The following is a 26,904-nucleotide window of genomic DNA, read 5'->3' on the forward strand; positions in this document are numbered from 1 at the left end:
ACACACACCCTTCCTCCTCCTTACACGGCTCTCCCTGGTTTGGTGATCCAAATGACCAGAGCTGTGTCAGTGAAGGAAGGAGAGTGCATTATGAAAATCCTGTCAGATGAGGGCAGAAAGCATGCGATATGTTTTTCATGATCCCTGTGAATAGGGAACGAGCCTATAAAGCATCCCAGTGTGACTAAGGAGCACTCCAGCACTCACAGAGATAGATAGACAGACAGGCGTTCACACACACACACACACACAGGGCTAAAAAGTGTGGAGGGGATCAGACAAGGGGAACAGGACATCCCAGACCCAGCGATTATCCAATCCTACTTGTTCCATTCCCTTCAAACACAAATGCACAAGACAGAGGGACCTAGAAATCCTCTGCACCACGCTTTAAAAGAGTAGTTAAAAACACGACAGATCCCTTTCTTGTCAATCTCCGAGGCTATTTTGCGTGGCATTAGTGGAATGCTAGCTCCTGTGTTCGCTGATGGTTGCACACGGCAAAGTGAGAGAGAGAGAGAGAGAGAGAGAGAGAGAGAGAGAGAGAGAGAGAGACCTTAAGTAAGGTGCCTTTGTCTCAATTTGGGAGTCAGACTTCCATGAGCAAATGTGAAAAGAAAAAAATATATATGTGAATTATGTAGGAAATTATGTGAATTATGATTTGTACACATATTAATGACAACACAGAGACATATAGAGTATCTAATGTGTTATTTGACTATTTTACAGAGTTTCATCATTAATGCCAGGGTTGAGGGGGTGTGACGTGTGGCACTGGTTTTGATAAAGCAAGGCAATTTCGATGGCTGCTATGCTGCCAAATTATAGTAGTACATCATGCTGATTCTCTCTCATCGTTCTGGTGTGTAAAGCTAACATTTCATTTGCATGCTGGTCACCGAGGCGACTGTGGATGAGAAAAGTATGGACACCTACTACGTCCAAACGGCGTACGTTGGCGACATCTTGTGGTCATAGATAGGCTACACTGTAGAATATCCGAGAATATCCTATGCCCCCCTAAGTGATCAAAACCTCATTATTAGTAGTAGCCACTAGTCAGGCCTATGTCTATCCTGCATCTGGTAGGATTTCAAACATCTATCTAGGCTATCATAGGCCGACGTCTGGTGGGAATAGTTTCTTTGTATATCCTACAGCCATCATTTTGTTTAATTCCTCAGCAAAACACAGACATCTGCTGGATGCGTTCCCACCATGTCTCCAAGAACATGTAGCACTATAGACATGAACATTATCTAGGCCTTTTTATAGGCTAATAATTATAGTAGGCTAGTTTTAGAAGTCTATAATGAAGGCCTATTTCCTTTTTTAATGAAATCAAATTACTCCATTCTGCAACATATAGAGATAGGCTATCACATCATCACGTCGGGACAATGATAATTTAGAACGGCAGGAAGCCATTTACAGGATTAATGCGAGGATTTTTGAAAGAAATTAGTGGCCTAATGAAGTGGATAAATATGCTGTCATTGTTTTATTGTGTCTAAATTGTGTGGAAGGAGTCGAGCTGCCTCGCCGGCGCCCCACATAATGAGTCGTGACAGTAGCTGCGAGGCTTATTTAGCTTTGCCTGTCAACATTGGGTAACGTGCAGATACACAATGGCCTACCCCTATAATCTCTCGCCTCTTCAGTGAGCGAATTCAAAAATATTTTTTTTACATTGATAAAGACTGCCAAACAATTTACTCACCTTGGCCAAGAGGGTTTATTTAACCACAAGTGAGAGGATATTCAGCCTGTAGTCCTCCTGTTAAGCCTGTCCTCAAATAAATCGACTTCACTTCCCTAATCGGCAAGTGAGGCCCCGGTCGTGTTGAAGTGCTGACATTGTAGGCCTAATCAAAGTTATGTGAAAACTCTGAATGCTTTCTTTCAAGTATCCTTTCAAATAAATCTTTAAAAAAAAAAAACTTTAAGTAAAAAGAGTAGGACTAAGCACTTGGTTTAAAATGTTTATTTTATTCTATTGAAATAATAATAATAATGTTTTAATAAGTAATACTAAGTATTAATAAGTAATAATAAGTATAGACTTAATTGTCTATTATAGACAAAAAAACATCTTTTGATCTTTTGGACCAAACTGACCCCAACATTTAAAAAAAAAAATGTTGTGAAAAATTATTGTGAAGATGGATGTGTAAAAGGAATGAAACAGTGCAGTGCCCTGTTACTGTTCAAATAAGCCATGCACACATTTTGCATTGGTACACTGAACCAGACGCACAATTTATCCCTATTCCTGGTACAAGGCATACCATGTCAGCATATCCACTAAGACACTAAGGGTGGGGGAAATCATGCCTCCTCTCTCCCTTTTTTTACATGAAATAGATTGTGTTCACACTTGAATTTGCAAATATAAAATGTAAAATCAGAATTATCCACATTACCCTCAGTCTACGACACCTGGTATGTTGCATCCATAGAATTATGGGGGTGAAGCTACGTTCGTTCGTGTTGGTTTAAATCATCAACTGACCATTTAATTTAAACTTCTTCGGACAGAGTAGATTCAGTATGCAAATAACAAGAAACCAATAAGATTGCTTTTGTTGATAATTTATTGGTTGCATTGCATGACGACAGTGATAAACTCTAAGGAGGGGTGAATGTGGGTCGTTGGGGTGGGGGGTGAGAGTCTGCACCTTCTCAAGGGCAGTCCAGGTGCGGCGAGTGAAGACATTAAACTCTGAATCCATAGATGGCCCCTTGGGAGGAAAGCTGAATCAAATCCATGCCGTTTTAATAAAATATATACTAAATGTGACGAGTAACCTATGACAGGTTAAAATGGCTCATTGCGATTAAAAAGCTCTGCCTGGAAAGAGAAAGGCACTAACTTAAGGTGTTTACATGTTTATTGTCGTGAACATTTACACCTTGGGCAGAACTTAGGACAGACACATGAGAAATGAGAGCAAGCAAGAATCACTAGCAAAGGGTGACCCCACTGTTTCATTAACAAGTGATTTTGGTCACGATTCTTTTCCAGGATTTCTTAGAACTGTTAGTGCTGATCCCTTTCTAAACAGTCAATGGCATACAGATTACAAGATATCCTCAAGAACTGTGTGTATGTATGTATGTATGTATTCAATATTTTTTTCCATGATTCCAATTGATGCAAACATGCAGAAAAAAGATAGGCCAAGGGAATTTTGTCACACCGTAGGTGACGTGTCTGGTTAAACAGTATCCTATGCTATTTTGTCAGACACTTTAGTGAAATACATTGTGAAATAGGTGAAACATGGAAGTTAATTACGTCGTTAAGCCTTTACTGACAACTTAATATACTGCTACAGTCACCCTGCTCTGACTCCAGGAAGCAAAAGTGCAAAAATGGCATAACATCAAAGAACATTCATAATTTCTGGGTTCTCCTGTGCGCTTGGGGGTGGGCTAATAGCTGATCAGTGCCATTTGTGTTGCTCAAAGTTCCCCTTACATTCTCGAAAGTAATCTACGTCACAGTGATGCCGTCATTTGCACCAAAGATGCCGACTAAATTTGGGCGCATCGTCATAGAGGGTATCCTGGCTTCCGATCATAGCTATGGCACTGGCATCCGCAGTAAGACCAACACATTTTGGAATGCATTTCAGCATCCATGGATGGCCATCCAGCCTACTCCTAGGCCTCTGTCCATACACAACAAGCGTCTCAACAGACTCACAAAGTGGTTTCTGCCATAGACATTAAGCTACCACAGTTTTGCTGTGGAAGCATACTGAGGAAGGGCTCCAGATGTCACAACAGCTTTGGGCCTTGAGTCTACCCTATATGCCTCTAAATTCCACTAGTTAAATCAGTCGCTATATTCAATTAATCAACCACCTTGTCCTCGTTCACTCCCTGATTTCGCAGGTACAAACGATACATGTCTGATTCACTCTCTCGCTCACACACACACACACTAAAATATGATCCCTTTTCAAGCTTGACAATCTGAAAATATGGAAAAAAAAAAAAAAAAAAAAAAAAAAAAAAAAAATCACAGGAAAGGTTTGGGGTGCATTGAGTAAAGTGGACAACAAGCTTGCAGCAAGCAAGCCAGCTTGCGAGCTCCATCTACGTAAGGCTTCGGAAGGGTAGGCCTGCTATCTGCAGGGCTAGACTCCAAGTGGCAGAACTCATCCCTGTCACCTACTCATATGCGAGTCTTTACTTCCCTTCCTCACATCCGTGGACAAGCAGCAAAAAAAAAATTATACAGCAGATTCAAGAGGCTTCTTATGTTCACCAGATGGCGACAGAGAGAGAGAGAGAGAGAGAGAGAGAGAGAGAGAAGATAGTCCTTGCAGGGAAGATTCTGTGTGCTTTCATTAATATGTCTAACTATGTTTCTCTCATCATCTACTCACACTTCTGCCCCCTGCTGGTCTTTTTCCCTCTCCTGTCCTGCCAGACAGTGTGTTAATGCCGTTCGTTCACGAAAAAGAGATTCGGCAATCGTCCCTCGCCTTCTCTTTTTGTCTCGTGTTCCCTTCCTCATCCTAACTTAGCAACACTCAGAGCTCTGGCACCGCTCCCTTACAACAGTCTTTTTTTATCTTTTTAAAATGATTTTCTTGATTTATTTATGTGTTTAGTTATTGTATACTGTGGAGGTAGAGTCTCTGTCTCTGTCCCTGTACGGGGGGTTTACTCAGGTGCTGGTTTTAGGGTGGAGGGCAGGTGGGGATGGGGTAGGGTGGTAAGGTGGGGGGGTTATGGGTGGCATAAGGACATGCCCCTCTGCCATCTCCCTCTCCCAATACAGCAGCGCACATTCCTTCCCTTGTCATTTCTTTTGCCCCATTCCGTTTCTTTTTCGTTACATCTTTCTCTCGTCCTTGTGTGGTCCGCTCTTCCTCTTTTTTTTTTTGTGCCAGGCCGCGGTCTTCTACACTGTGCTGCGCGGGGTGCCGTTGAGTGCCACGCCTTTCATCAGGCAGGGCGTGCCCGTCGGTGTGGACACTGTTCGCGTGCTCGACATGCCCACCTCAAACACCTCGTGGATGGCCTTCCGGAAACAGTGGAAGTTGTAGTCGATGAGGCCTACGGGACACAGCAAGCACTGATAAGGGCACTCTGCTTTTGTTGGCCAATGGTCATGTTTGTACAGTGATCATAAAGCTAACAAGAGATAGATAGATAGATACTTTATTGATCCCCAGGGGAAATTCAAGGTCTCAGCAGCATACAGACAACACAAACACATTCTTTAACAGCAGAAAGAGTAATTAAATTATATTATATATAATTTAATTACTATTATATTACGATATAATATAAAAACACAACTAAGCAATAAGGACAGTAGAAGATAAAGAATATGCTAAATATACTAAAATACAAATTATACTAACTAACACTTAATCTAAATCAATTATAAAAACAGTATCCACATAGTGGTGATTAATCAATCAGAGGCGCTTGCAATGACTGAGGCAGGGACTGAGCCTGTGATTCTCTGTGCATAGTAAGGTAAGGTGCTCTGCGTGAATGAGTGTCATGGTGATGGTGCAAATGAGTAAGTCCAACAGTTTTTAAGAAAAGGTATAAGTGTGGCCACAGTTCGGCTGTGCGGGGTTATGCATATGTGCTAATGTTGGGGCAGCCGTGGCCCACTGGTTAGCACTCTGGACTTGTAACCGGAGGGTTGCCAGTTCGAGCCCTGACCAGTGGGCCGCGGCTGAAGTGCCCTTGAGCAAGGCACCTAACCCCTCACTGCTCCCCGAGCGCCGCCGTTGTAGCAGGCAGCTCACTGCGCCGGGATTAGTGTGTGCTTCACCTCACTGTGTGTTCACTGAGTGCTGTTTGTGTTTCACTAATTCACCGATTAGGTTAAATCCAGAGACCAAATTTCCCTCACAGGATCAAAAAAATATATAATGTGCTAATATAGTACGCAAACAGTGAGGCAGAAGACAGTGGTAAAAAGCAACATCTAGCGCTAATCTAGGTGGACACCTGTGTCGTGTGGACAATAGTCCCAACAGTAGCTATCAATGAGACGTGACACAATGGCCAACAGCATTTACAACTTATTTTCCAGATTCATTGTATACATATTTAAATACATCTCTCAGTCACTGGCCACTAATGCCATAATAGCATTTTATTTCATACTGACAATATCAAAGTGTTAAACGTGTCTAATTTAGTTATTCAGACGTATTCCTTACTCAAGAGACATACAGGACCAAGTGCTGCGTACGTCTTAAATCATTTAGCGTAGCTGGCAGTAAAAAGGCACCAGAGTAGTGTCTGAGGAATGACTGAGTACCTTTGCGCTCAAAGCTCTCCTCTCGGAGGATGCAGACGAGAGCCAGGAACTTGGTGACCTCCTTAAGGTAGAGCACTGTGGTGTTGTTCAGCTTAATGATAGCCATGGACTCCTTGTCATATGCACTGCCACTGCCATCCTCTTTAAGACTGGAGGAAGGGGAGACAGACAGACAGACAGACAGACACACACACAGGGTTCCTATTTTTTTCCATTTAAAAATTCCATACTTTTTCGATTTCAAATTCCAACACTTGACAGTAGATTTTTCTAATCATATTTCACCACTTCCAGCTTCCAAACTGTGTTGGAATGTCTTTTCATGGATATTTTGTTTAGTTCTCTGTAGGTGCAGCGTACATATGATAGTTCACTGCTGACAAAGGCCTAAGACTCTACTTCAGACACATTTTTTGTTGTAATAACAGGGTTATTGTTTACTGCCTCTAACTTTTACCAAATCCAAGTGGATAAAAAGGCCAACCAAATTGTGTGTTTGTAAAAACACAATCATCTACAGAGTCTACCAGCACTTTAGCAGAGAATAATAGAGCAATGCAAATATATCAGTGCACATGTACATGCACACACTAGTGTAGGGCACTTACTATGGCCTAGATTCAACACCGAAACAAATCACGCTGTTGAACATCTCGCCTTGCTTAAAGTCAACAATATCAAGCTGACTCTGGTCAACCTTTTCTCACACGCTCGTGAACATTTTGGCAATTTCATATTTCAGAAAATGAAGTACATGCAATAGTCTAGAAAAACTTTTTCCCCCATAACCTTTTTTCTTTTTTTCCATATTTTTCTTCAGACATGGAAAATATTACAAATCAAATTCTCTTCCTTTCCATGACTAAGAAACCTGAGTTATTCTTCAAATGCATTCTAACAAAGAAACCACACTGAACTGAGAAGCACTACCACGCTGCTGTGTGTATTTATAGAAATTAGAAACGCAAACACTCACTGCTCGCGTTTCATTAGTTGAAAAATAAATAATAAAATTATATATATATATATATATATATATACACACATACATACATACATACATACATATAAACAAATTGTGTAAAAATGAAGATGGTATCAGCCACACTGCCATATCTCAGCCATCTGTTTAGCAAGCTCCATTTCCTTCCCCCTATGGTTGGCCTATCTATCAACAACATTTGTAAATGGACCAAACTTTGTAGTGGGGATTAAAAAGTTGTTTTTTTAGATGAATCAAACTATTGTCACATGAAGGACATGCTATCCACTGGGCCAACTCACCCATAGATACAGGACACATCAATGACCACGTCAATCATGTCACAGCACAACTCATACGACTGCATGTCCACCGGAGAGCTGTCTGTGGCAATGTAGATCTTACTAACCACGTCGAACAAAAAAGCCTTCTCGATCACTGAATTCTGTTGCAGACAAGGAGAGAAAAATAAAAAGATTCAACTTCCTGGAAGTTAATAGTCATGCTCAGTGTGAACATAATTTGGGGGGTTAAAAAACTGTGATAATTAAAAAAAAAAACTTCCATATCAGACGATGCTGAGGAATACAAGCACAAACTTCAAAACAGAGACTGTAGTTAAAATAGATTAGACATAACTATATCAGATATCCCATATTAACAGTAACTTGAACCAAACAAAAACTTACTGGAGCGTTCATGTACAAAAACATGCTTGGCCTTTCAAAAAAGAAAAGATAGCAAAAGTGCAAAAATGAGTACTTACCGATATGAAAATGTTTAGAAGATTCTCCAGAGTCGGCAGCTGAGGGATCAACTTCTGCACTACTTTACTGAAGGCTTCGAATATAGAATGGTCGTAGATACTCGTCAGATAGAAGCTGTGGCACAAGAGAAGATAGAGGTTAGGACAGATCAGTTTCAATCAGGCCCCATGAGAGTACTACTACCTCTAGACATATCTGAACAGCAAGCTGGGGGGGGGGGGGGGGGGGGGGGGGGTGTCCAAGAAACAATTCTCCAACATACTTCACTGAAAACCTCTGTTTTGAGTAGCATTGAGTAGTAGTAGATGCTCGTCAGAATCTATGGTGCAAGGTAAGACAAAGCAAATGCCTTGTAAACTTGTAATCTATCGTATGAAGGGGGGTGGGGGGGGGGGGGGGGTGTTAGGCAGGGATCACATTGACTAAAGGCAAGCGGCAGATTTCCTATTGTTCCCTATGGTTCAGCAGCCGAACAGTTGGAGCGACCACGTAGTGCTAGCATTTGACACACAGCATCACATAGGAGTGACTAAAAAGGCGCTGTGGCCATTAGATCATGGAGTTTTGGGTCATGGTGGGATGCCTGGAGATGTGGTTCATGGCCTCAGCCTCATACAGGCCTCACCAAATTCAGAGGTCCGATGACCGGAAGGGTCAGTGGTGACGTGCCACTGCGGCACGCGACCCAGAACAGTAACTCGTTTGTTACCCGACTCCCCACCCTACCCCCATCATCTACCAGTACGCACAAACACGCACACACGCACACACACACACAAACTGTTAAACCAGAGATGGACAAGAGAAGACAGAACACACAGAGACATTTGACTGTGAATGCTCTGTACTCCACTACTTCACAAGCCACCTCAACACAATGAATGGACGCAACGAATGATAAAGATGCTTCATATGTAAATGAGTTAACAACATGAACTGGAGAAAACATTAGCAATCCTACTTCAGGGATGAAAAAGCTAAAAAGACATCCTGTTCCGTCCATGAAAATGGCCATTCTCGTCCTTGTAAAATCAAAATGTTTGAAGTCAGAAACCACCAGTTTATTATACAGTCACTTAGGCGATTGCTTCTTATGTGTGGTGCACCGTTTCCATGACAGCAGTTTCTCTGGATCCAAACAGTCTTTCGAAGTAGCATCGATACCATACCAGGCAGAAATATTGCTACCATGGCAAACAACACATCATGGCTTCGGTACTCCATTGCAGATGGTAATATTTGCGGGAGCAGGACTAATGTTCTGGCTCGGACACCGGGTCAGGGTCACGCTTAGTCTTACCCCTTTCCCTTTTCCGGTACAGCATGAGCTTGACTGACTTTGTCACAGAGGTCAAGGGGTCACAGGGGTCACAGGGGTCACGTGGGTCCTTGGGTGTCCGCACAATAGCAGCGTGGTGATCTGACTCAGACGTCGCAGCACAGAGGAGAGGCCTCAGAGGAATCTGGCAGAGTGGACTGGAGAATGCAGAACATGTATTGTCTGCGTGCAAGCTACTGTGCCACAGTGTCCCATCTAATCATCTAGCCCTCCAAACATGGCAGGCGACCACAGTATAGCTACAGCTGTTGCCATTGCGCCACTTTTTGCACCTCACTGTTAAAGCTCAACAGCTTTCGTAACTACTATCCCCTCATGCATCGGGCCTCTTTGACAAATCTGTGGCCTTCAGTCATGCATTTGTTTCAGTTGGTCTGCAATCGTGCCCAGTTTTCTTGGAAATAGCTTTGCTGAACAACAGGCTTTTAATGACACCAACAGGATTAACACAAGGAGCATAACCACACAAGCTAAGCTTGATGTGTGGATGGGAGCCAAATGCTTAACACGCTTAACATGCTTTTTGCCTTGATTCAGATAGGACAGTGGAGAGTGACAGGAAACAAACAGGAGAGAGATAGGGAGCGATCAGGAAATGACGGGTCATACTCGTACCCAGGTCCCCATGGACACTTGGAACCGAAAATGGCATGGAAACAAACAAAAATGTTGAATCAGTACAATTCCTGACGATGTCTATTGTGTGTTGCAAGTGTCTCACCACCCACCTGAGGTGCAGCTTCTCCAGGCTAGCGTCTGCCAGGTCATCATTGGCCCTCTGGTTGATGTCCCTTTGTGTCTCAATCTTGTGATCGTCGGACAGGCCGTCCACCTTGTGGATGAAGACCTCGAAGTTGATCTCGGGGTTGACCCTGTAGGCCCGCGACACGGTAAGGTGAAGCCGCCCCAGAGCCTCCACATAGTCATCCTATACGGCAGAACAGGGGAAGGGTAGCAGTCAGAATGAAAAGTGCTTAACCCACAGTCCACCCCCACCCCCACCCCCCCCCACCCCCCCCACACACACACACACACACACTCTCTGTCTGTGGATCTTGCTGAATAGGATACTACTGCCAAAGAAAAATAATCAGACACACAAACCTTGGTCAGGGTTTACTTAACACGATTTGGGCCAGTATGTTTCCTGTTTATGTTGCATTTGGACCTACTACTAGATTTTAAATTGTGACGTTAGAAAGCTACTCCCAGCAGTGTTGTTTACCTGCACTGTTTGTTTAACAGCGCAATTTAAAACACAAAATCATACTCATAATCAAATGCAGTCTTTCCTGATTCCCACTGGTTACAAGCCAGATTTTCTCAGACTCAGAGAAAAATGGTTTCAGAACTGGGTTTTGGATTAGCGTCTGACAAATAAACTTCAAACACAAACATGGATACGTTCCTACGCCAAGTGATCAACAGAGCTGAACCATGTGACAAATGGTACTTGAACAAAGAGCAACTCTCAGAACTCATTACTGAAACTGATACGCTTGTATTTAAAACCCTTCCTCGTGATCAGGTGCTGCTGAAATGTGTGAGTTGTGTCATAATCCAACACCACCACATCAGGCACTCACCATGCCTAACAGGTGGGCAGATTTTCATATGTGCATGAATAGGTGAGACAATACTTTTAAAAGAAGTTAACATAAAGGTAATGAATATCCTGTCCTTCGGTCATCATGTTTGGTTGTAGTTGGTTACTGTACAGCAGTGTGAATCAGCTTTACTGCATGTTGAATTTTAAGAATATATATTGACATACAGACCGTATTCATTTAATGGCAAACATCCATGTCATGTGCTGAATGCCATGACTGGGGTGAGGCTAGCCTTGACGAGTCTGACACACTGGCAAGGTCTGATGACACTGGTGTAACCTGTTCATAACTCACTCTTTGTCTTAATGGTAAAATTAAGGATTTAATTTCCTTATGACAACCAAATAACTTCGTCTGACTCACAAGTAAGAATACAAAACTCAAAGAACATCCAAAAGTGTCAGAGAACGTGCGAATGGTTTGTCTACAGATCTCCTTAGAAATGGTCAACTCTACGATTTCACCTTGAGGGAAAGCATTCAGATCCAGCAATGCCACAGTCTGCAGGGCTTAAAGCAATAGAAATGTCTGTGCCTGAAGTTTCAGATATTTATGAGGACGCCATATATACTGTAGTCTCATTGTCCATTTTCAAATCTTAGGCATACCAGGTCACGCCTGAATTAAGGCACGTGCCTGAACACTTTAGGCCCTGAGTCTGGGACTTAAATGAACTTCAACATCTCATGTTTAACATCAATCTTTACCTGAGCATCAATGACAAATATCAGGGCCCCCGTGCCTCTGAAGATCATCTCATAGTCGAAAGTGGGGTCAAAAAAGTCCACCTGCCCAGGAAAGTCCCAAATCTGAAAATTGACGAAGGAGCTACTCGAGATGTCATCCTTGTAGATCTTGTTAGTGCTCTCCAAGAACAACGTCTCGTTTGGAGACATCTTGTGAAACACCACCTAAGAAGAGATAAACATTTGAGATCAAAGCAGTTTTAAGGTAGCTTGGTTAGTACGCAGACCTTCTCAATTGTAAGTGAGAGTGGGTCTGGAAAAGGTTCACTGACTTACGACTTCCAGCAGTGGCATAACTAGCAGTGAATTTAAACTTAAATTGGTGCATTAAAACTCTTACCAAATCATTTCAAAAGCGTAGCAATCTCGCAAACCAAGGTTTTAAATGCAGTTGTTTACTCAATTCCAAAGAAATACACGTCAATGCCGGATTAGCAATTGTATTTGAGTGTGTGTTTTAGAGACATTGGAAAAGGGCTTCAATTGCTTCTTGGCCAGACAGACCTGCAGAGCAAATCTCAAATTTGCCAAAAGTTTGTATGGGTATTCCCAGGCTAGTGTTAAGTCAAGTCAAGTCAAGTCAAGTCAAGTTTATTTATATAGCACATTTCATACACAGAGGTCATTCAATGTGCTTTACATAAACAAAACCAAACGATAATAACAAATAAAAGCATAGAAGGGCAATATAGTCAAAGAATAGTTAAAAGGTAAAGATCATAATAAAAAGAAAACATAAAACACAAGGTAAAATCATTTAAAAATAAAGAATAATTAGTAAGCAAAAACAAAGGCAAAAGTAGTAAAAAAAGTAATAAAAGACAAAGTAGAATAATTATCGAGGCAGATTCAGAATTTGTAACTCGGCACAGTTAGCAGAAAGCGTCTGAGAACAGTTTGGTCTTAAGTCTAGATTTAAAACTGGCTACAGTTGGGGCCTTTTTAATGTCATCCGAAAGTTGGTTCCACAGCTGAGCCGCATAGCAGCTAAAAGCTGCTTCACCATGTTTAGTTCTAACTGTAGGTTTTACTAGCAGGTTTTTCACCTGGGACCTGAGAGGACGAGAAGGTGTGTACTGCTGAAGCATGTCTGACAAGTATTTAGGTCCTGCTCCATTTACTGATTTATAAACAAGCAATAGTGCTTTAAAGTCAATTCTGTGACTTACTGGAAGCCAGTGCAAGGACTTAAGAATTGGAGTAATGTGGTCAGTTCTTTTAGTTTTTGTTAGAGTCCTAGCTGCTGCATTTTGTATCACCTGAAGCTGTTTAATAGTCTTTTTAGGAAGGCCTGTGAACAGTCCATTGCAGTAATCAACCCTGCTGGAGATAAATGCATGAATGAGTTTTTCTAAGTCATGTTTTGACATCAGCCCTCTGAGTTTGACAATATTTTTGAGGTGGTAAAAAGCTGATTTAGTTATCGCTTTCATGTGGCTGTTGAAATTTAGATCACTGTCAATTAATACACCAAGGTTTTTAACAGTATCCTTTGCCTTCAACCCTTTTGTGTCAAGGAGAGTGGCAACCCTAAGTCTTTCCTCATTTTTACCAAATATAATTACTTCAGTTTTTTCTTTGTTCAGCTGAAGAAAATTTTGAGACATCCAGGTGTTGATTTGTTCTATACACTGACACATAGATTCAAGAGGACCATAGTTGTTTGGTGATAGAGCTAAGTAAATTTGTGTGTCATCTGCATAGCTATGATATGAAATCAAATTATTTTGAATGATTTGTCCAAGTGGGAGCATATAGAGGTTGAATAATAGTGGCCCCAAGATCGACCCCTGGGGAACACCACAGGTCAAGGACGTTGGTGTTGAGGTACAGTTTCCGATGGCAACAAAGAAGCTCCTTTCTTGTAGATATGATTTTAGCCAGCTGATAACTATGCCTGTAAATCCAACCCAGTGTTCTAGTCTGTGTAGTAAAATATTGTGATCAACAGTGTCAAATGCTGCACTAAGGTCCAGTAGCACTAGGACTGATGTTTTACCTGAATCTGTGTTGAGGCGTATGTCATTGGAAACTTTAATGAGAGCTGTTTCAGTGCTGTGATTTGCCCGAAAACCAGACTGAAAGTAATCAAAATACCCATTTGATGTTAGGAAGGTGGTTAATTGATTAAAGACTACTTTTTCAATAATTTTGCCAATAAAAGGTAGATTGGATATGGGCCTGTAATTGTTTAGCATGGAGGCATCCAGGTTATTCTTCTTGAGAAGTGGCTTTACAACAGCTGTTTTCAGTGACTTAGGAAAAGTGCCAGACAGCAATGATACATTTACAATTTGAAGGACATCCGCCGCTATGAGGTGAAAAACAGTTTTGAAGAAATTGGTAGGCAGAGTGTCTAAGACACATGTGGAAGGGCTGAGATTCTGTACCGTTTTTTCAAGTGTTTCGTAGTCTATCAAGCTGAACTCTGACATCAAGTTTAGTTTCCCTCTTTTTGTTGCTGGAAGTTCAGGTTGTTGAATTTGTAATTGAGCAGATATGTTGAGTCTGATTTTGTCAATTTTACCTTTAAAAAAAGATGAAAACTCATTGCATTTATTAGTTGAGAGAAGTTCAGGCGCTAATTGTGAGGGGGGATTTGTTAACTTATCAACAGTTGAAAATAGAATACGAGTGTTATTTGAACTTCTATTGATAATGTTAGAAAAGAAAGACTGTCTTGCTTTGCATATTTCAGAGTTATATGTGCGGAGCATCTCTTTATGGTTAAGGTGCTTTTAAAACAAATGGGAAATGTTCCAACCACTCCATTTAGGCCAGTTAACAAGGCAATATGCAATATGAGTTTGCATAAGGAACCCAACCCAAATCAAATGACATTGCTGACTCACCAGAGTAGCCCAGGCATTGAAAACACAATGAAGTGCTGTATTTTTTTTGTCTTAAGAACAACCTTTTCCTCAGTTATGAAACATGTTCCGTTGGGTACAAACATTTTATGAAACCAGTTTCCATTTTCAGAGCAAATTCCCCTGTGCACTGATTCATATTTTATAAAGCACTTTATTGGCATTTACCACACATGAAAAGATATCTTGCAAAAAACAAAAGCGTAGATATGTGATTAATTATTCATCTGTTCGATTTAGCTTTGCCAGGGAAAAAGCAACCAGATAGACCTTTAGTCAAAATGCTGCGATTAAATTAACTCTGGTCTGTGGTAGTCCTAACCTAGTGTGAATTACACTGCTAAACCCTGATAAATTTGCTTTGCCTCACAGGATATATGGAACATATTGTTTACAGTGAAATTAACTATTAAAAGTAATACATTAACCCATCATCATTGGCAAACGCCAAAGTTCAAGATAAGCCTATATCAATTAATTAATGTTTGTGGTAGCAATTATTGTCGGACAACAAATTGTTATCGAAATTACTAAGACACTAACGTACTGTGCGTCTGTCATTTCGAGGGATCCGTCACGCACACAGAACACATAACAAACAGTCATCGCTCCTCTCCGTCACGTGCTCTGTTCGCACCGGATGAGTGCCACTAGGCTACCGTCGGAGTAGGGAATGACTTGGATTTATGCTCCTTCATGCAGCTAGAAAGTTAGCTAATGATTAAGCTGACTGATTGACTACGAACCTATATCACCACGTATTGGGGGAACTGCTTTTACGTAATGACACTATAAGATTCATGGATCGTATAATGCTGACACTACGTGTAGGCGAGGACATAGGGACAGCAAGCTAGCAAGCATTTGCAAATATGACCATTACATAGCTTGCTAGCCAGGTAGCCAATTTGCTGCGGTTACTGTAGTGCAACTGACTGACTGTATGCTCAGCAAGTTAGTATTTGTACCCCATTATGGATCATGCTTCTTCATCACTGTAGCCACCGTTAGCTGTTTAGCATGCCTGGGGATAACGTTATGTTTGGTTGGTGATATAATCGCACAAGCAGGCATCAAGAATACAGTACACAAATGAGCTCTAGGCTTCAGTGCTAACTTCGCTCATGTTTGCCAGTAAGCAAGTGTTAACGGTACCTTTTGGATCGAAGACTTGCCACTCCTTCGCAGCCCCATCAACAATATTCTTGGTTTACTGTCTGAGGGTGATGGACTGTCTTCGATATCGGCCTCTTCCTCTTCCCCATAACCAAAATCTTTTGGGAAAGAGTCCGCTACCCCAAAGCTATCTGCCAGTGGTTCTTCATACTGTATCGACATTTTGACCCGACGATGCTCGCTTCCCCAATCCCCCCCTCCCCCTTTCTATTAACTGTGGTCTGTTATGTAAAGATTTCTTCGCCGCTACCTATGTCCATCAAATACTGGTCAGCGGGCATGGGTTATGTCTGAGAAGATCTCTACAGAGCAGAGATAAGCGATTCCCCGTCTCCTTTAAATCGTCAGGTCCCCAATGTTTCCTCTCCTGAAACGAAAGCTTGATCTGGTCCCGCCTTAAAATGCGATTGGATGTGTAGCAGTCGATGTCAACCACCACTGGTTAAAATATGTGTCATTCATTTACAGGAGTCGTTAGGTGGGCCATCCCAAGTCATGTGTTTTTATATCACCTGACTTGGCCAGTCGGCTGGCTGGTGTGCAAGGCATGGCTTGTTTTACTGACCTTTCACCTGGAGAAAAGGTGTTTTTTCCAAATGTACACTCAAGACATAACCTAACGTGCAGAATTGGTGATTCAAAAGGATTGTACACTTTCGTAACACTAGAATTTGACGCCTTATAAAGTTCAAGTAGCCTACAATGTTAGAGTAGGCCTAGGAGTTAGCCTGCCCTTGCATTTAAAAGCTATAGAAGCGGTCATTTGTATTGTAACCTAGCCTACTCAATCTTTTATCATTCAGTTACTTCCAACAGTTAGATCATTTGCAGTTCACTATTTCACCCCTGGATGGCGCAAAATAACATCTTCACATTTTCAGACTGCCCAAAACTTTGAAGCATGGTTATTTGGTCACTCTCGTTCTTGATACTGTCAACGTTTAATATCCCTGATGTTTATTCGGTCTTATACAATACAAGTGTGAAATGATATAGGCCTAATACAAGTGTGGTCATATGCAGCAATATCAGACAACAACAGGCCTAATGTTCCTCAGCCCTCCAGTATGGTGTTTGTGTGCTAAACAAAAAAAGGAGGCCCCTGGTTAAAATCTTAGACAAGCCTTATAATCTGGGCCTGGTTTTACAAATTTTGCACTATATAATTTAAACCTAAAATATACCTTACTGTACTGTAGGCATTCCCAAAACCTAAGATAAGTAGAAGCTACATTTGGAATGTCTGGAGTGGACCACTCTTAGGGCTGTATTTTGCACCCTGGTGCATGGCATAAAACTCGTTTTCCATCCGCGCAAAGTTTAATTCCTTATTTTGAATGTTTATTTTTTAAACAATGCGCCCAGGGGTGTGGCAATTAACAACTTAGGGAGTGGATTAGCGCATTGTCTAAAAACCGCTATTGTACACCTGGTCAGAAGTCTATGGCGAGTTGTTTACAGTATATGTTATTTTAAGAGTTCATTGTCAACAGTCATATTGGCAGGTGCACAAAGCACCATCCTTCTATCATCCATGAACGCACACCAGCGCACATCCATGCAAAACATTACAAATTGGAAACATATTACAATGGGAAACATAATTAGAATAAAGATATTACGAAATACTGTAGGCCTACATCTCATAATGAGTAGTTATTCACCATCATTTGCAAATTGGTAATGACGGTTAAAAGTGATTAGGGGAGAGGCGAGAGACACGTATGGAGCACAGCTGAAGACAGATAGATAGATAAATAGATAGATAGATACTTTATTGATCCCCAGGGGAAATTCAAGGTCTCAGCAGCATACATACAACACAAACACATTCTTTAACAGCAGAAGAGTAATTAAAGTATATAATATAAAAACACAACTAAGTATAATTTGTATTTTAGTATATTTAGCATATTCTTGATCTTCTACTGTCCTTACTGCTAACACTTAATACAATATATAAAAATATACTAAAATACAAATAACAAAATTACAAATTATACTAACACTTAATCTAAATCAATTCTAAAAACAGTATCCACATAGTGGTGATTAATAAATCAGAGGCGCTTGCAATGACTGAGGCAGGGACTGAGCCTGTGATTCTCTGTGCATAGTAAGGTATGGTAAGGTGCTCTAAGTAAAGTAAAGTCTATATATCTATATATTTAACTATTTAAGAAAATGTATAAGTGTGGCCACAGTTCGGCTGTGGCATGGAGGGGGGGGGGGGGGTTTATGCATATGTGCTAATGTGCTAATATAGCACGCAAACAGTGAGGCATAAAGACAGTGGTACAAGTGGCTAGTGGACAGACAGTACCAAACATGGAGGGGATGAAGAGGCAGACAGACTATGCAGAGAAGTCTATCTCTCCTCTTCAGTTCAATGGCCCTGGGGACAAATGACTTTCTCAGTCTGTCAGTTGTGCAAGGCAGTGAGCGAAGTCTCCAGCTGATCAGGCTCTTCTGTTTAACAATAGTGCTGTGGAGTGGGTGACACTCATTGTCCAAGATGTTGATCAGTTTGTTCAGGGTCCTTATGTCAGATAGTGAAGTGATACACTCCAGTTCAGCTCCCACTACAGAGCCAGCTTTCCTTACCAGCCTGTCAATTCGCCCCACATCCTTCTTCCTTGTGCTTCCACCCCAGCATACTACTGCATAGAAGAGGACGCTGGCAACAACAGACTGGTAGAACATCCTGAGGAGCTTACTGCACACATTGGAGGACCGCAGCCTCCTCAGGAAGTACAGCCTTCTCTGCCCTTTCTTGTAGAGTGCATCAGTGTTGGCTGACCAGTCCAGTTTATTGACCAGGTGGAGACCCAGATACTTGAAGGTGCTAACCACCTCCACATTGACCCCATCAATGTGAACTGGTAGCAGAGTGGGCTTAGACCTGCGGAAATCCACCACCATCTCCTTGGTCTTTGAAGTGTTAAGTTGAAGATGATTGAGTTTGCACCATTGCACAAAATCCTCCACCAGGCTCCTGTACTCCTCCTCCTGCCCGTTCCTGATACACCCCACAATTGCAGTATCATCAGAAAACTTCTGCATGTGGCATGACTCGGTGTTGTAGCAGAAGTCAGATGTGTACAGGGTGAACAGGACTGGAGAGAGCACAGTTCCCTGTGGCGCTCCGGTGCTGCAGATCACAGTGTCAGAGAGACAGTTCTTCAGTCTGACGAACTGTGGTCGCTCGGTCAGGTAATCTGTAATCCAGGTTACCAGGTGAGCGTCCACACCCATCTGCAAGAGCTTGTCTCCCAATCTGAGGGGCTGGATGGTGTTAAAAGCACTTGAGAAATCAAAGAACATGATTCTCACAGCACTTTTCCCCTTGTCCAGGTGGGAATGTGTCCTGTGTAGAAGATAAGTGATGGCATCGTCCACGCCCACTTTCTCCTGGTAAGCAAACTGTAACGGGTCTAGTGCATGGCGTACCTGGGGTCTGAGCATGCCTAAGACCAATCGCTCCATTGTCTTCATCACATGTGATGTAAGAGCGACAGGTCTGTAGTCATTAAGCTCACTAGGGTGTGGCTTCTTAGGGACAGGGGTGAGACATGATGTCTTCCACAGTGTTGGAACTTGTCCAAGGCGTAGGCTCAAATTGAAGATGTGCTTCAGTGGTTCCCCCAGTTCAGCAGCACAGGCCTTGAGTAGCCTTGGGCACAGTCTGTCAGGCCCAGCTGCAGTGAAGACGCACTGTCACGAGATATAAGCAACTCCTCTGCAGGATAAATGTTTTTTATTCAGTCGTTTCAGCAATATTAGGGTAAGTGTTGCTTTTTCCAGCCTATATTTTCGATGGTAACCCATTGTCAGTCAATAAGTAACTGCATATAACTGTCTTGTCGTTGACTGACACCATGGTGAAGTTAGTTTCACTTTGCCAATGAGTTCAAATAATAGAGTGCAAATGTGTGAAGGCTATGCTAGGTTTTAGTTAAGCATGGTTTAGTGACTATTCCATACAGTCTCGCAAGGAGCCTCCTTCAAATGTGCCGTTGAATGTCAAAATACCGATGCATTTATTGACATCGCGCTTTGCGCTGGTAAAGGGAATGGCATATGTCATTCTCATTGGTTTAAATGATGTTATACGCCCCAAACACACCCATGACTGATTAAAAAACCTAGGAACACCTTGTTGCGCCATGCGCTCGACGTTTGATAACGAACACCCTCCCAATGTGGATTGGACATCCTACTAAATTTGAATAAGCTTTTGACGTGACGATGCATGAGGGCCCATAAAGTTATAGGCCTTCGCATCACAATTTCAAGATAAAACAAACAAAGGTTTCTCTTTGGGGAATTCTTAAGAGATTGTTTGGGAAACAACTTCAGTAAGGTGTCTTGAAATTTTGTTGTAAAACTATTTAACATTACATGCTTATGCCAACAAGACCTACAGGACTTGGGGTGAATTATTTACAAACACTCTCAGAATTCACTTGCAAAACAGCGCATGAGTTCGGCTGTGGCAACATCCAGGCAAACTTTTTTTGGTTACACTTGAAGGTATCTAGAGTGACATGACACTGTCATGAACGTGTCATAATCATTATAAACAAGTCATAAACATTTATGACAGAACGCTTCTGTCACTCACTTCTGTCAAGTGTCATTCTGTTTTTGTCATGACAAGTTAGGGTTAATGTAATTTGTTTTTTGTCGGGAGCGTGCCTATGTTCCCACAGCCCTATGTTCCCTTACCCTAACCTTAGAAATGTGGGACATTGGGCTGTGGGAACATAGGGCTGACCCCTTTTTGACCCCGTCATGACAAGTTAGTGTTAGGGTTATAACAGTGTCATGTCACTCTTATGTAGATACCTTCAAGTAAAGTGTTACCCTTTTTTTTCTCTCTCTCTCATGTCATACTGTGTTGATAGTGGTATTATGAGAGAGGTTTAAAACAGAAGTGGCAGAGTGTGTAACAGCTCTGCTGAGTTACCGGGTTTGAAGTGCCTTTCAAACAAACATCAGCAAAATAAAGCTTTGAGAATGAAATGTTATCCCATTACTCCCCAATACACGATTTCAGTTGCTCAATAGTATGGGGTATTCTTAGTCATGCTTTTTATTCCATTGCACCTAATTTGACAAATCTGGACTGCTGACAGGCCATTTTAGCACATGGACTCTTCCTCTATGGATACTATTTAAATATGTGCAGAATTCATTTTGCCATTGTTTTCCTGAAATATGCAAGGTCTTCCCTGGAATAGATATTGCCTGGATGGCAGTATATGTTGCTCAAAACCTGTATACCGGTACATCTTTCAGAATTGATGCCCATGTTGTAGGCACTATGCTCCTCCACACCATCATAGATGTTGGGTTTGGAACTGAGCACTAAAACAAGTTGGATAGGTTGGATAGGCCCTCTCCTCTTTAGCCCAGATGAGTCCATGATTTCCAAAGAGAATGGCAAATTTTGATTGGTCTACCCACAGGACCTTTTTCCATGTTACTTCAGTCCATTTTAAACAAGCTCAGGCCCAGATAAGACGGTGGTATTTTCTGTATCGTGTTTCAATACAATTTTGGCTGAATTGAGTATCAAACTGTGCACATAGACAATGGTTATCAGAGGTTGTCCTGACCCCATACAATGACAGGTGTGGAAACAGGTCTGGTGTTGATGCAGTGCCATCTGAGGTCCAAAAGACCAAGACCATCCAATTTGTTTTTCAGCTCCTTCCCTTGTTTGCAAAGATTTCTTAACCTGGCAATAGCCAGATGAATTTCGCTCCGCCTAGCTCCACTCATCCATCTGGAACCGATCCATTGAAGTGCTGCTTCAGAAGGCTGGGCCTAATCAAAAAATGCTTGCATATGATTGAATAAGCCACTTGTCCGTCATCTATTGACGTGCTACTTCAACCACTCACATCGAAGCCAACCCGTGACGCTAATAACAGACTCACAGTCGCTTCTACGCTATGTCACATCTATGAAACTCCCGCCCTGCGTACTGATTGTCTAAACCATAAAGTTGGTTGGAGAAATCACTCTCAATGGAAGAGGTCCCAGATGGATGTGAGTGAAGCTAGGCGGAGCTAAGCGGAACGACATTCATCTGGCTAGGGTCAGGTTAAAGATTTCTCTGGATTCTCTGAATGTTTTAATAATATTATGTCCTGTAGACGATGAACCCCTCAAATACTTCACCATTTCATTTTAATAAGAAGTATCATTATCATTACACACCTTTTCCAGCATTTTGTTATCCCTGCCCCAACTTTTTTTAAAACATGTTCCTGGTATCAAATTCATGAAATACTCAAATTTGTCATTTTCAACATTTGATATGTTGTCTGTGTCCTTTTTGCAAGTTTAAGAGATTTGCAGATTATTACATTCTGCTCAACATGTACTTAGTTGTTGAAGCGCTTCTGTGTTATGGTTTGTATAATATTGTTTTATTTTCATTAGGCTGTTGATTCATTTGACATTATTGCTTATTATTGATATTCTCCATAGCCTTATGTCATTGTTTTTATATTATTGATTGAATGGACATTATTGTTTTATTATTGCTTTTCCCCTCATTTTCATTGCTTATTTTATTAGGCTATTGATTGAATTGATATTGTTGTTTATTATTACTATTCTCCTTATTATATTTGACCAACATTCTAATCTGTTCCCTGTTCAATTTTAAATATTATGTTGTTTTGTATTTGTGTGTCGCTTTGGACAAAGGCGTCTGCCAAATCCATAACCATAACATATTTTTGTAATATTTCTGGCCATTTACATCCCTAAGTATTACAACTTTTGGACCTACATACCATCTTGACAAAATGTAAATAAAGTCATTCTCAGATTTGAAATTGTTTTATTATTATTATTATTATTATTATTATTATTATTATTATTAATAATAATAATAATAATATATTTTATTTGTAATGCATTTACATTTTCAAGAAACCTCCAAGTGCTAAAAGTTTGCACAGAAGCCTGAGAGAGAGAGAGAGCAGAGTGATCACAGAAAAAGCCCAGTGCTTTTGAGATCAGTGTTATGTAGAAACATTATTTTGGTGATATTTGTATGTTTCCTTCCATCCCATGTAAATTGTTGTTTCAATACCCATATGCCCATGAAAGTGTATGGAACATTTATGTATTTTACATATCAGAATAACATTGTATTTTTTATTTTTTTTATTTTACAAAGCAAACAAAGTCACACATACTGGCAAAAGCAGTTCAATGAGTAAACATCTAATCCTATCCCTAGGCCACTGGTTGCTGAGCTCAAATGAATGTGTACAGTATTGCTAATAACTAGTAATAATGTATTTGCAAAGCACACATGTAAACTGCTGCAAAATCATTGGAGCTATGCATATGTCTTAAGCATGGATTTAGGACATCCTTTGATTTCAGTCTGATGATTTGTACTGTGCAAAATCACTTTAAATTTAGTCCAACTCGTCACACAGAAATATTTCTACTGTAATAGTACTGTAAATGAATAGTTACTTTGTACTGCAGTACTGAAACGCTCTGTAAGAGCCCCAGTCCAGTCAACCAACACTTTGACATCTCAACAGAACAAAAAGCCTTAAAAGCATGCAGATTGTCTCTATGTTTTGTGTGATGATGTCATCATGATGTCATGACCATGGCTAGAAAAGTTTTGGATAAGTGGACTCTACAGACTGTTCACATGTCTTTATTTTCCAGGGTTCTCCAAATGAATATCCTGTCACCTTGCGGTCGAAGTTGGGCACTTCTGATGGCCCGACTGTCAGGCCGTTATATCTGCAGGTCTGTTGGGGCGGCTCGTCTGCTGCTGGTGCTGCTGCTGGCCACTGATGTGCGGCGGGCCGGAGACAACATTCTAGGGCTTCCCCTCGATTCCGAGCTCGTCTCCTCGATGGAGTCAGGTGTGCAGGGCCGGCTGGGTCTCTTGGACTTGGAGCCCGAGCGGGACCGAACGACGGTGTAGGGTGCGCTGCCGTTGGCACCGGCACGACCCTTGGCACTCCCGTACGAGTCCGCCTCCGAGGTGTTGCCCTCGACCACCGTGGAGCAGTGCCAGGGTGCGGTGACCTTCCAGGGCTTCTTGACCGCACTCACCGGCAGCGTGGGGCACGAGGAGTGCGTGGAGTCCCTGGGCAGGACGGGCGAGTCAGGGCTGCTCTCCGACTCCCGCTCCTCGTCATGCGGTGGGAGGTGTGCCTGCTCCTCCGCCTCGTCCGGCTTGGGTGGAGTGACCGATTTGCTCGGCCCTGAGCTGCTGGTGTTGTTGGAGTTGCTGTTGTATTCCGTGGGGCTGTGCGCCGACTCTTTGAGGGCGTCCACCCCACCTTTAGGCGGCCCGTCCCCCTGAACCGGTACGAAGGCAGAGGAGGGGTTGATGAGAGGGGGGTAGGCTGGACCGTCAGGCGGCTTCTCCATGAGCAGATTGTAGCCGCTCGGTGCAGAGGGCAGCGTGGCCTTTCGCCCGGTGGTCATGCCCATTTGGGGGACCACCGAATCCTTCTTGCACTTGCTGGGGTAGTAGCTGTCTTCCAGGTCGTCCCTCAGGTGTGGGTAGATGTCCAGGATGCCCTTCTTGAGTGTCTTGTAGCCCAGGTGCATGATCTCCAGGATGTTGAGGAAGAGTGAGATGAAGGCGATGCACTGCATGAACACCATGAAGACGCTCTTCTCGGTGGGCCGCGACACGAAGCAGTCCACGGCATTAGGGCACGGCTCGCGCTCGCACTTGAAGAGCGGGTCCAGCTGGAAGCCGTAGAGCATGTACTGACCCGTGATGAAGCCCACCTCCACGGCGGAGCGCGTGATGATGTGCGCCACGTAGGTGCGCAGCAGCGAGCCGCGCAGCGGCGCCTTGTTCAGCTTGCCCTGGTCCAGCTGCCGCATCTCGCGCTCGATCTTCCGCCGCACCTCCGCCTGCTCCGCGTCCACCTCCTCCAGCTCGCGGCGGAGCGCGATCTTCTTGCGCTGGCGCTCCTTCTCCAGCGCCCGCAGCCGGTAGAGCGCGTGGCCCATGTAGACGAGGGAGGGCGACGAGACGAAGATGACCTGCAGCACCCAGTAGCGGATGAGCGAGATGGGGAAGGCCAGGTCATAGCAGACGTTGCGGCAACCGGGTTGCTCCGTGTTGCAGATGAAGTCGGACTGCTCGTCGTTCCACACGTCCTCGGCCGCCACGCCCAGCACCAGCATGCGGAAGATGAAGAGGATGGTCAGCCAGATCTTCCCCACCATGGTGGAGTGGATGTGGACCTCCTCCAAGATCCCACCAAGGAAGTTCCAGTCCCCCATCTTCACACGCGCATCTTTGTGACTGTCCAGGAAAGAGATACATGGGTTAGAAGGAGTTTAGTTTTACATTTACATTGATATGTATTCACAGCAGGCTTGTGCAAAATTCCAGAATTGAATTGAAACTGGCACTTAAATTCCAATTCAATTCTTGAATTTCACTGAGGTAGCAAACAGGAAGCAGAATTGCAATTCGAATTGTGCACAACCCTGATTCACAGCACTCAAGCTACAGTGCTTTAGAGGAGACCTACAGTAACAGTTAACAGAATACTACCTTACATACAATACAAAATAACCACAGGATCATAGGATAGTGCAGACGTTTAAGTAGAACCAGATAATGTATTGGAGAGAGGTACAAAAAAGAAGTGCATAAGTGCAATCTAGACATGTTGATAGAACTCTTAGGAGAGGAGGTATTCTCGGAAGAGTTGGCTTTTTTTTTTTAAGATATTAGATTAAAGACATTTGGTGACAGAGTAAGTGAGTTGGTTACAATAATGGCCGACTGGGCTAGTCGACCTCTTATTTAGCCTCATTAGCCTTGCCAACAACAGAGACTGTACCTTTAAATAGACTAATGATGCTGATGCATGTTGTTATATAAACCCTTGAAAGAGAGAACAATGAGCAGTACCTAATGCCTGCAGAAAACAATGATTAATTACATTTTATTTCAAACAAATTGTACCTCTATGACACGCATCAGCCATCTTGTTAATTTCATTTATCTAACTTTAAATGGCACATAGGACTGTCAAGCTAACTATTACATTATGCATATTACAATTATTTAGTATTGCCTATGACTGAAAGTAATAAGTAAAATTGATATTAGATTTTAAAAAACAGTTGCTGTATATTTGGAGATAGTGAAATGGCATTCAATTCAAATGGCAATCTATTAGACTTCAAATAGCCTACAGTAAACTAAGCATGTTGAAATTCTTTTTCATTTGATTTCAACTTAACTTTAATCAAATAGGCTATAGCCTACACATTGTTTGTGCTACTATTCATTATTCACTAGGTTACATTTGCTAAAATTATTTAATTTTAATATTGCAACAAACATTTGAATTAGGCTACTAATTAAGAAACAAAAAGTAGGAAGCTATATAATCTTACCTTCAGCCAGAAAAAACATATGTAAAACGCAACATAGTGCGGATTAAATCCCAGAATTTCACATTGTTAAACACTTGGCTTGTTAGCTCATGAGTAGAGCATCCACACACATAACAAGTTACATCCCCTTGTATCAGCAACTCCCTTTTATTGCACCCATTAGCCTCTCTTGTCATCCAAAAAAAAGTTGTTAGCCTCACTGACGATACACCATGTCAGGGATTGATCAATGCACCAGTAGTTGCCAGTTACCTTGCAGCAGTATGGACAGACTGCCGGTGATTTAAATCCCCTCGGGTCATGCAGGCGCGACGAGGCCGCCAAAATGCTTAAAAATCGTTGGTGCTCTGCACATCTGTCCCGGCGCATTACCTGAACTTTTTTGACCCCCCCTCGTTCGGTACTGCTGGCAGCAGGATGGTTTTCCACAACTGGGCAGCTCAGTGTGCGTGGGGGTGGGGACATCGGTGTTGGCATGTAGTCCGCAATCAATAAGGACAGCCACTACGGCTGAAATGAGCGCATGAGTTAACATGCACCATCTAATTGATCCAGCGTCCTCTTTGTAGCCGTGCTGTTCAGTTTTAGCCACTGATACCATATGTGCTCTTTCCCATGTTCGTGCATTTGTTACAGTTAGTAGTATATGTTCAAGATTAATTGTATGCAGTTG

The 26,904-nt window shown here is 42.3% G+C and overlaps 2 protein-coding genes across 2 annotated transcripts; both read right to left on the reverse strand.

Moving 5' to 3' along the window:
• Positions 1 to 2,579: 2,579 nt before the first annotated feature.
• rragca (Ras-related GTP binding Ca) lies at positions 2,580 to 16,179 on the reverse strand. The gene is made up of 7 exons (XM_042107413.1): positions 15,777 to 16,179; positions 11,713 to 11,916; positions 10,124 to 10,323; positions 8,056 to 8,170; positions 7,592 to 7,734; positions 6,308 to 6,456; positions 2,580 to 5,076 (listed from the first exon to the last, which is right to left on the reverse strand). The coding sequence occupies exons 1-7, from the start codon at positions 15,957 to 15,959 to the stop codon at positions 4,922 to 4,924; spliced, it is 1,149 nt and encodes a 382-aa protein (XP_041963347.1). The 5' UTR covers positions 15,960 to 16,179; the 3' UTR covers positions 2,580 to 4,921.
• A 7,273-nt stretch (positions 16,180 to 23,452) lies between these two features.
• On the reverse strand, positions 23,453 to 26,316 carry gja9a (gap junction protein alpha 9a). The gene is made up of 2 exons (XM_042107081.1): positions 26,232 to 26,316; positions 23,453 to 25,122 (listed from the first exon to the last, which is right to left on the reverse strand). The coding sequence occupies exon 2, from the start codon at positions 25,098 to 25,100 to the stop codon at positions 23,583 to 23,585; it is 1,518 nt and encodes a 505-aa protein (XP_041963015.1). The 5' UTR covers positions 25,101 to 25,122; positions 26,232 to 26,316; the 3' UTR covers positions 23,453 to 23,582.
• Positions 26,317 to 26,904: the final 588 nt, after the last annotated feature.

The sequence above is a fragment of the Alosa sapidissima genome, chromosome 10 (assembly GCF_018492685.1).
Source record: "Alosa sapidissima isolate fAloSap1 chromosome 10, fAloSap1.pri, whole genome shotgun sequence".
NCBI lineage: Eukaryota > Metazoa > Chordata > Actinopteri > Clupeiformes > Clupeidae > Alosa > Alosa sapidissima.

Excerpts from the sequence above, each read along its gene's own strand:
- rragca (XM_042107413.1), bottom strand. The coding sequence starts at position 15,959 with ATGTCGATACAGTATGAAGAACCACTGGCAGATAGCTTTGGGGTAGCG. Across the intron at positions 7,735-8,055 it reads TTCTAAACATTTTCATATCG|AATTCAGTGATCGAGAAGGC; the intron begins GTAAGTACTCAT and ends TGTCTGCAACAG. Across the intron at positions 6,457-7,591 it reads GATGTGTCCTGTATCTATGG|TCTTAAAGAGGATGGCAGTG; the intron begins GTGAGTTGGCCC and ends CCCTTCCTCCAG.
- gja9a (XM_042107081.1), bottom strand. The coding sequence starts at position 25,100 with ATGGGGGACTGGAACTTCCTTGGTGGGATCTTGGAGGAGGTCCACATC.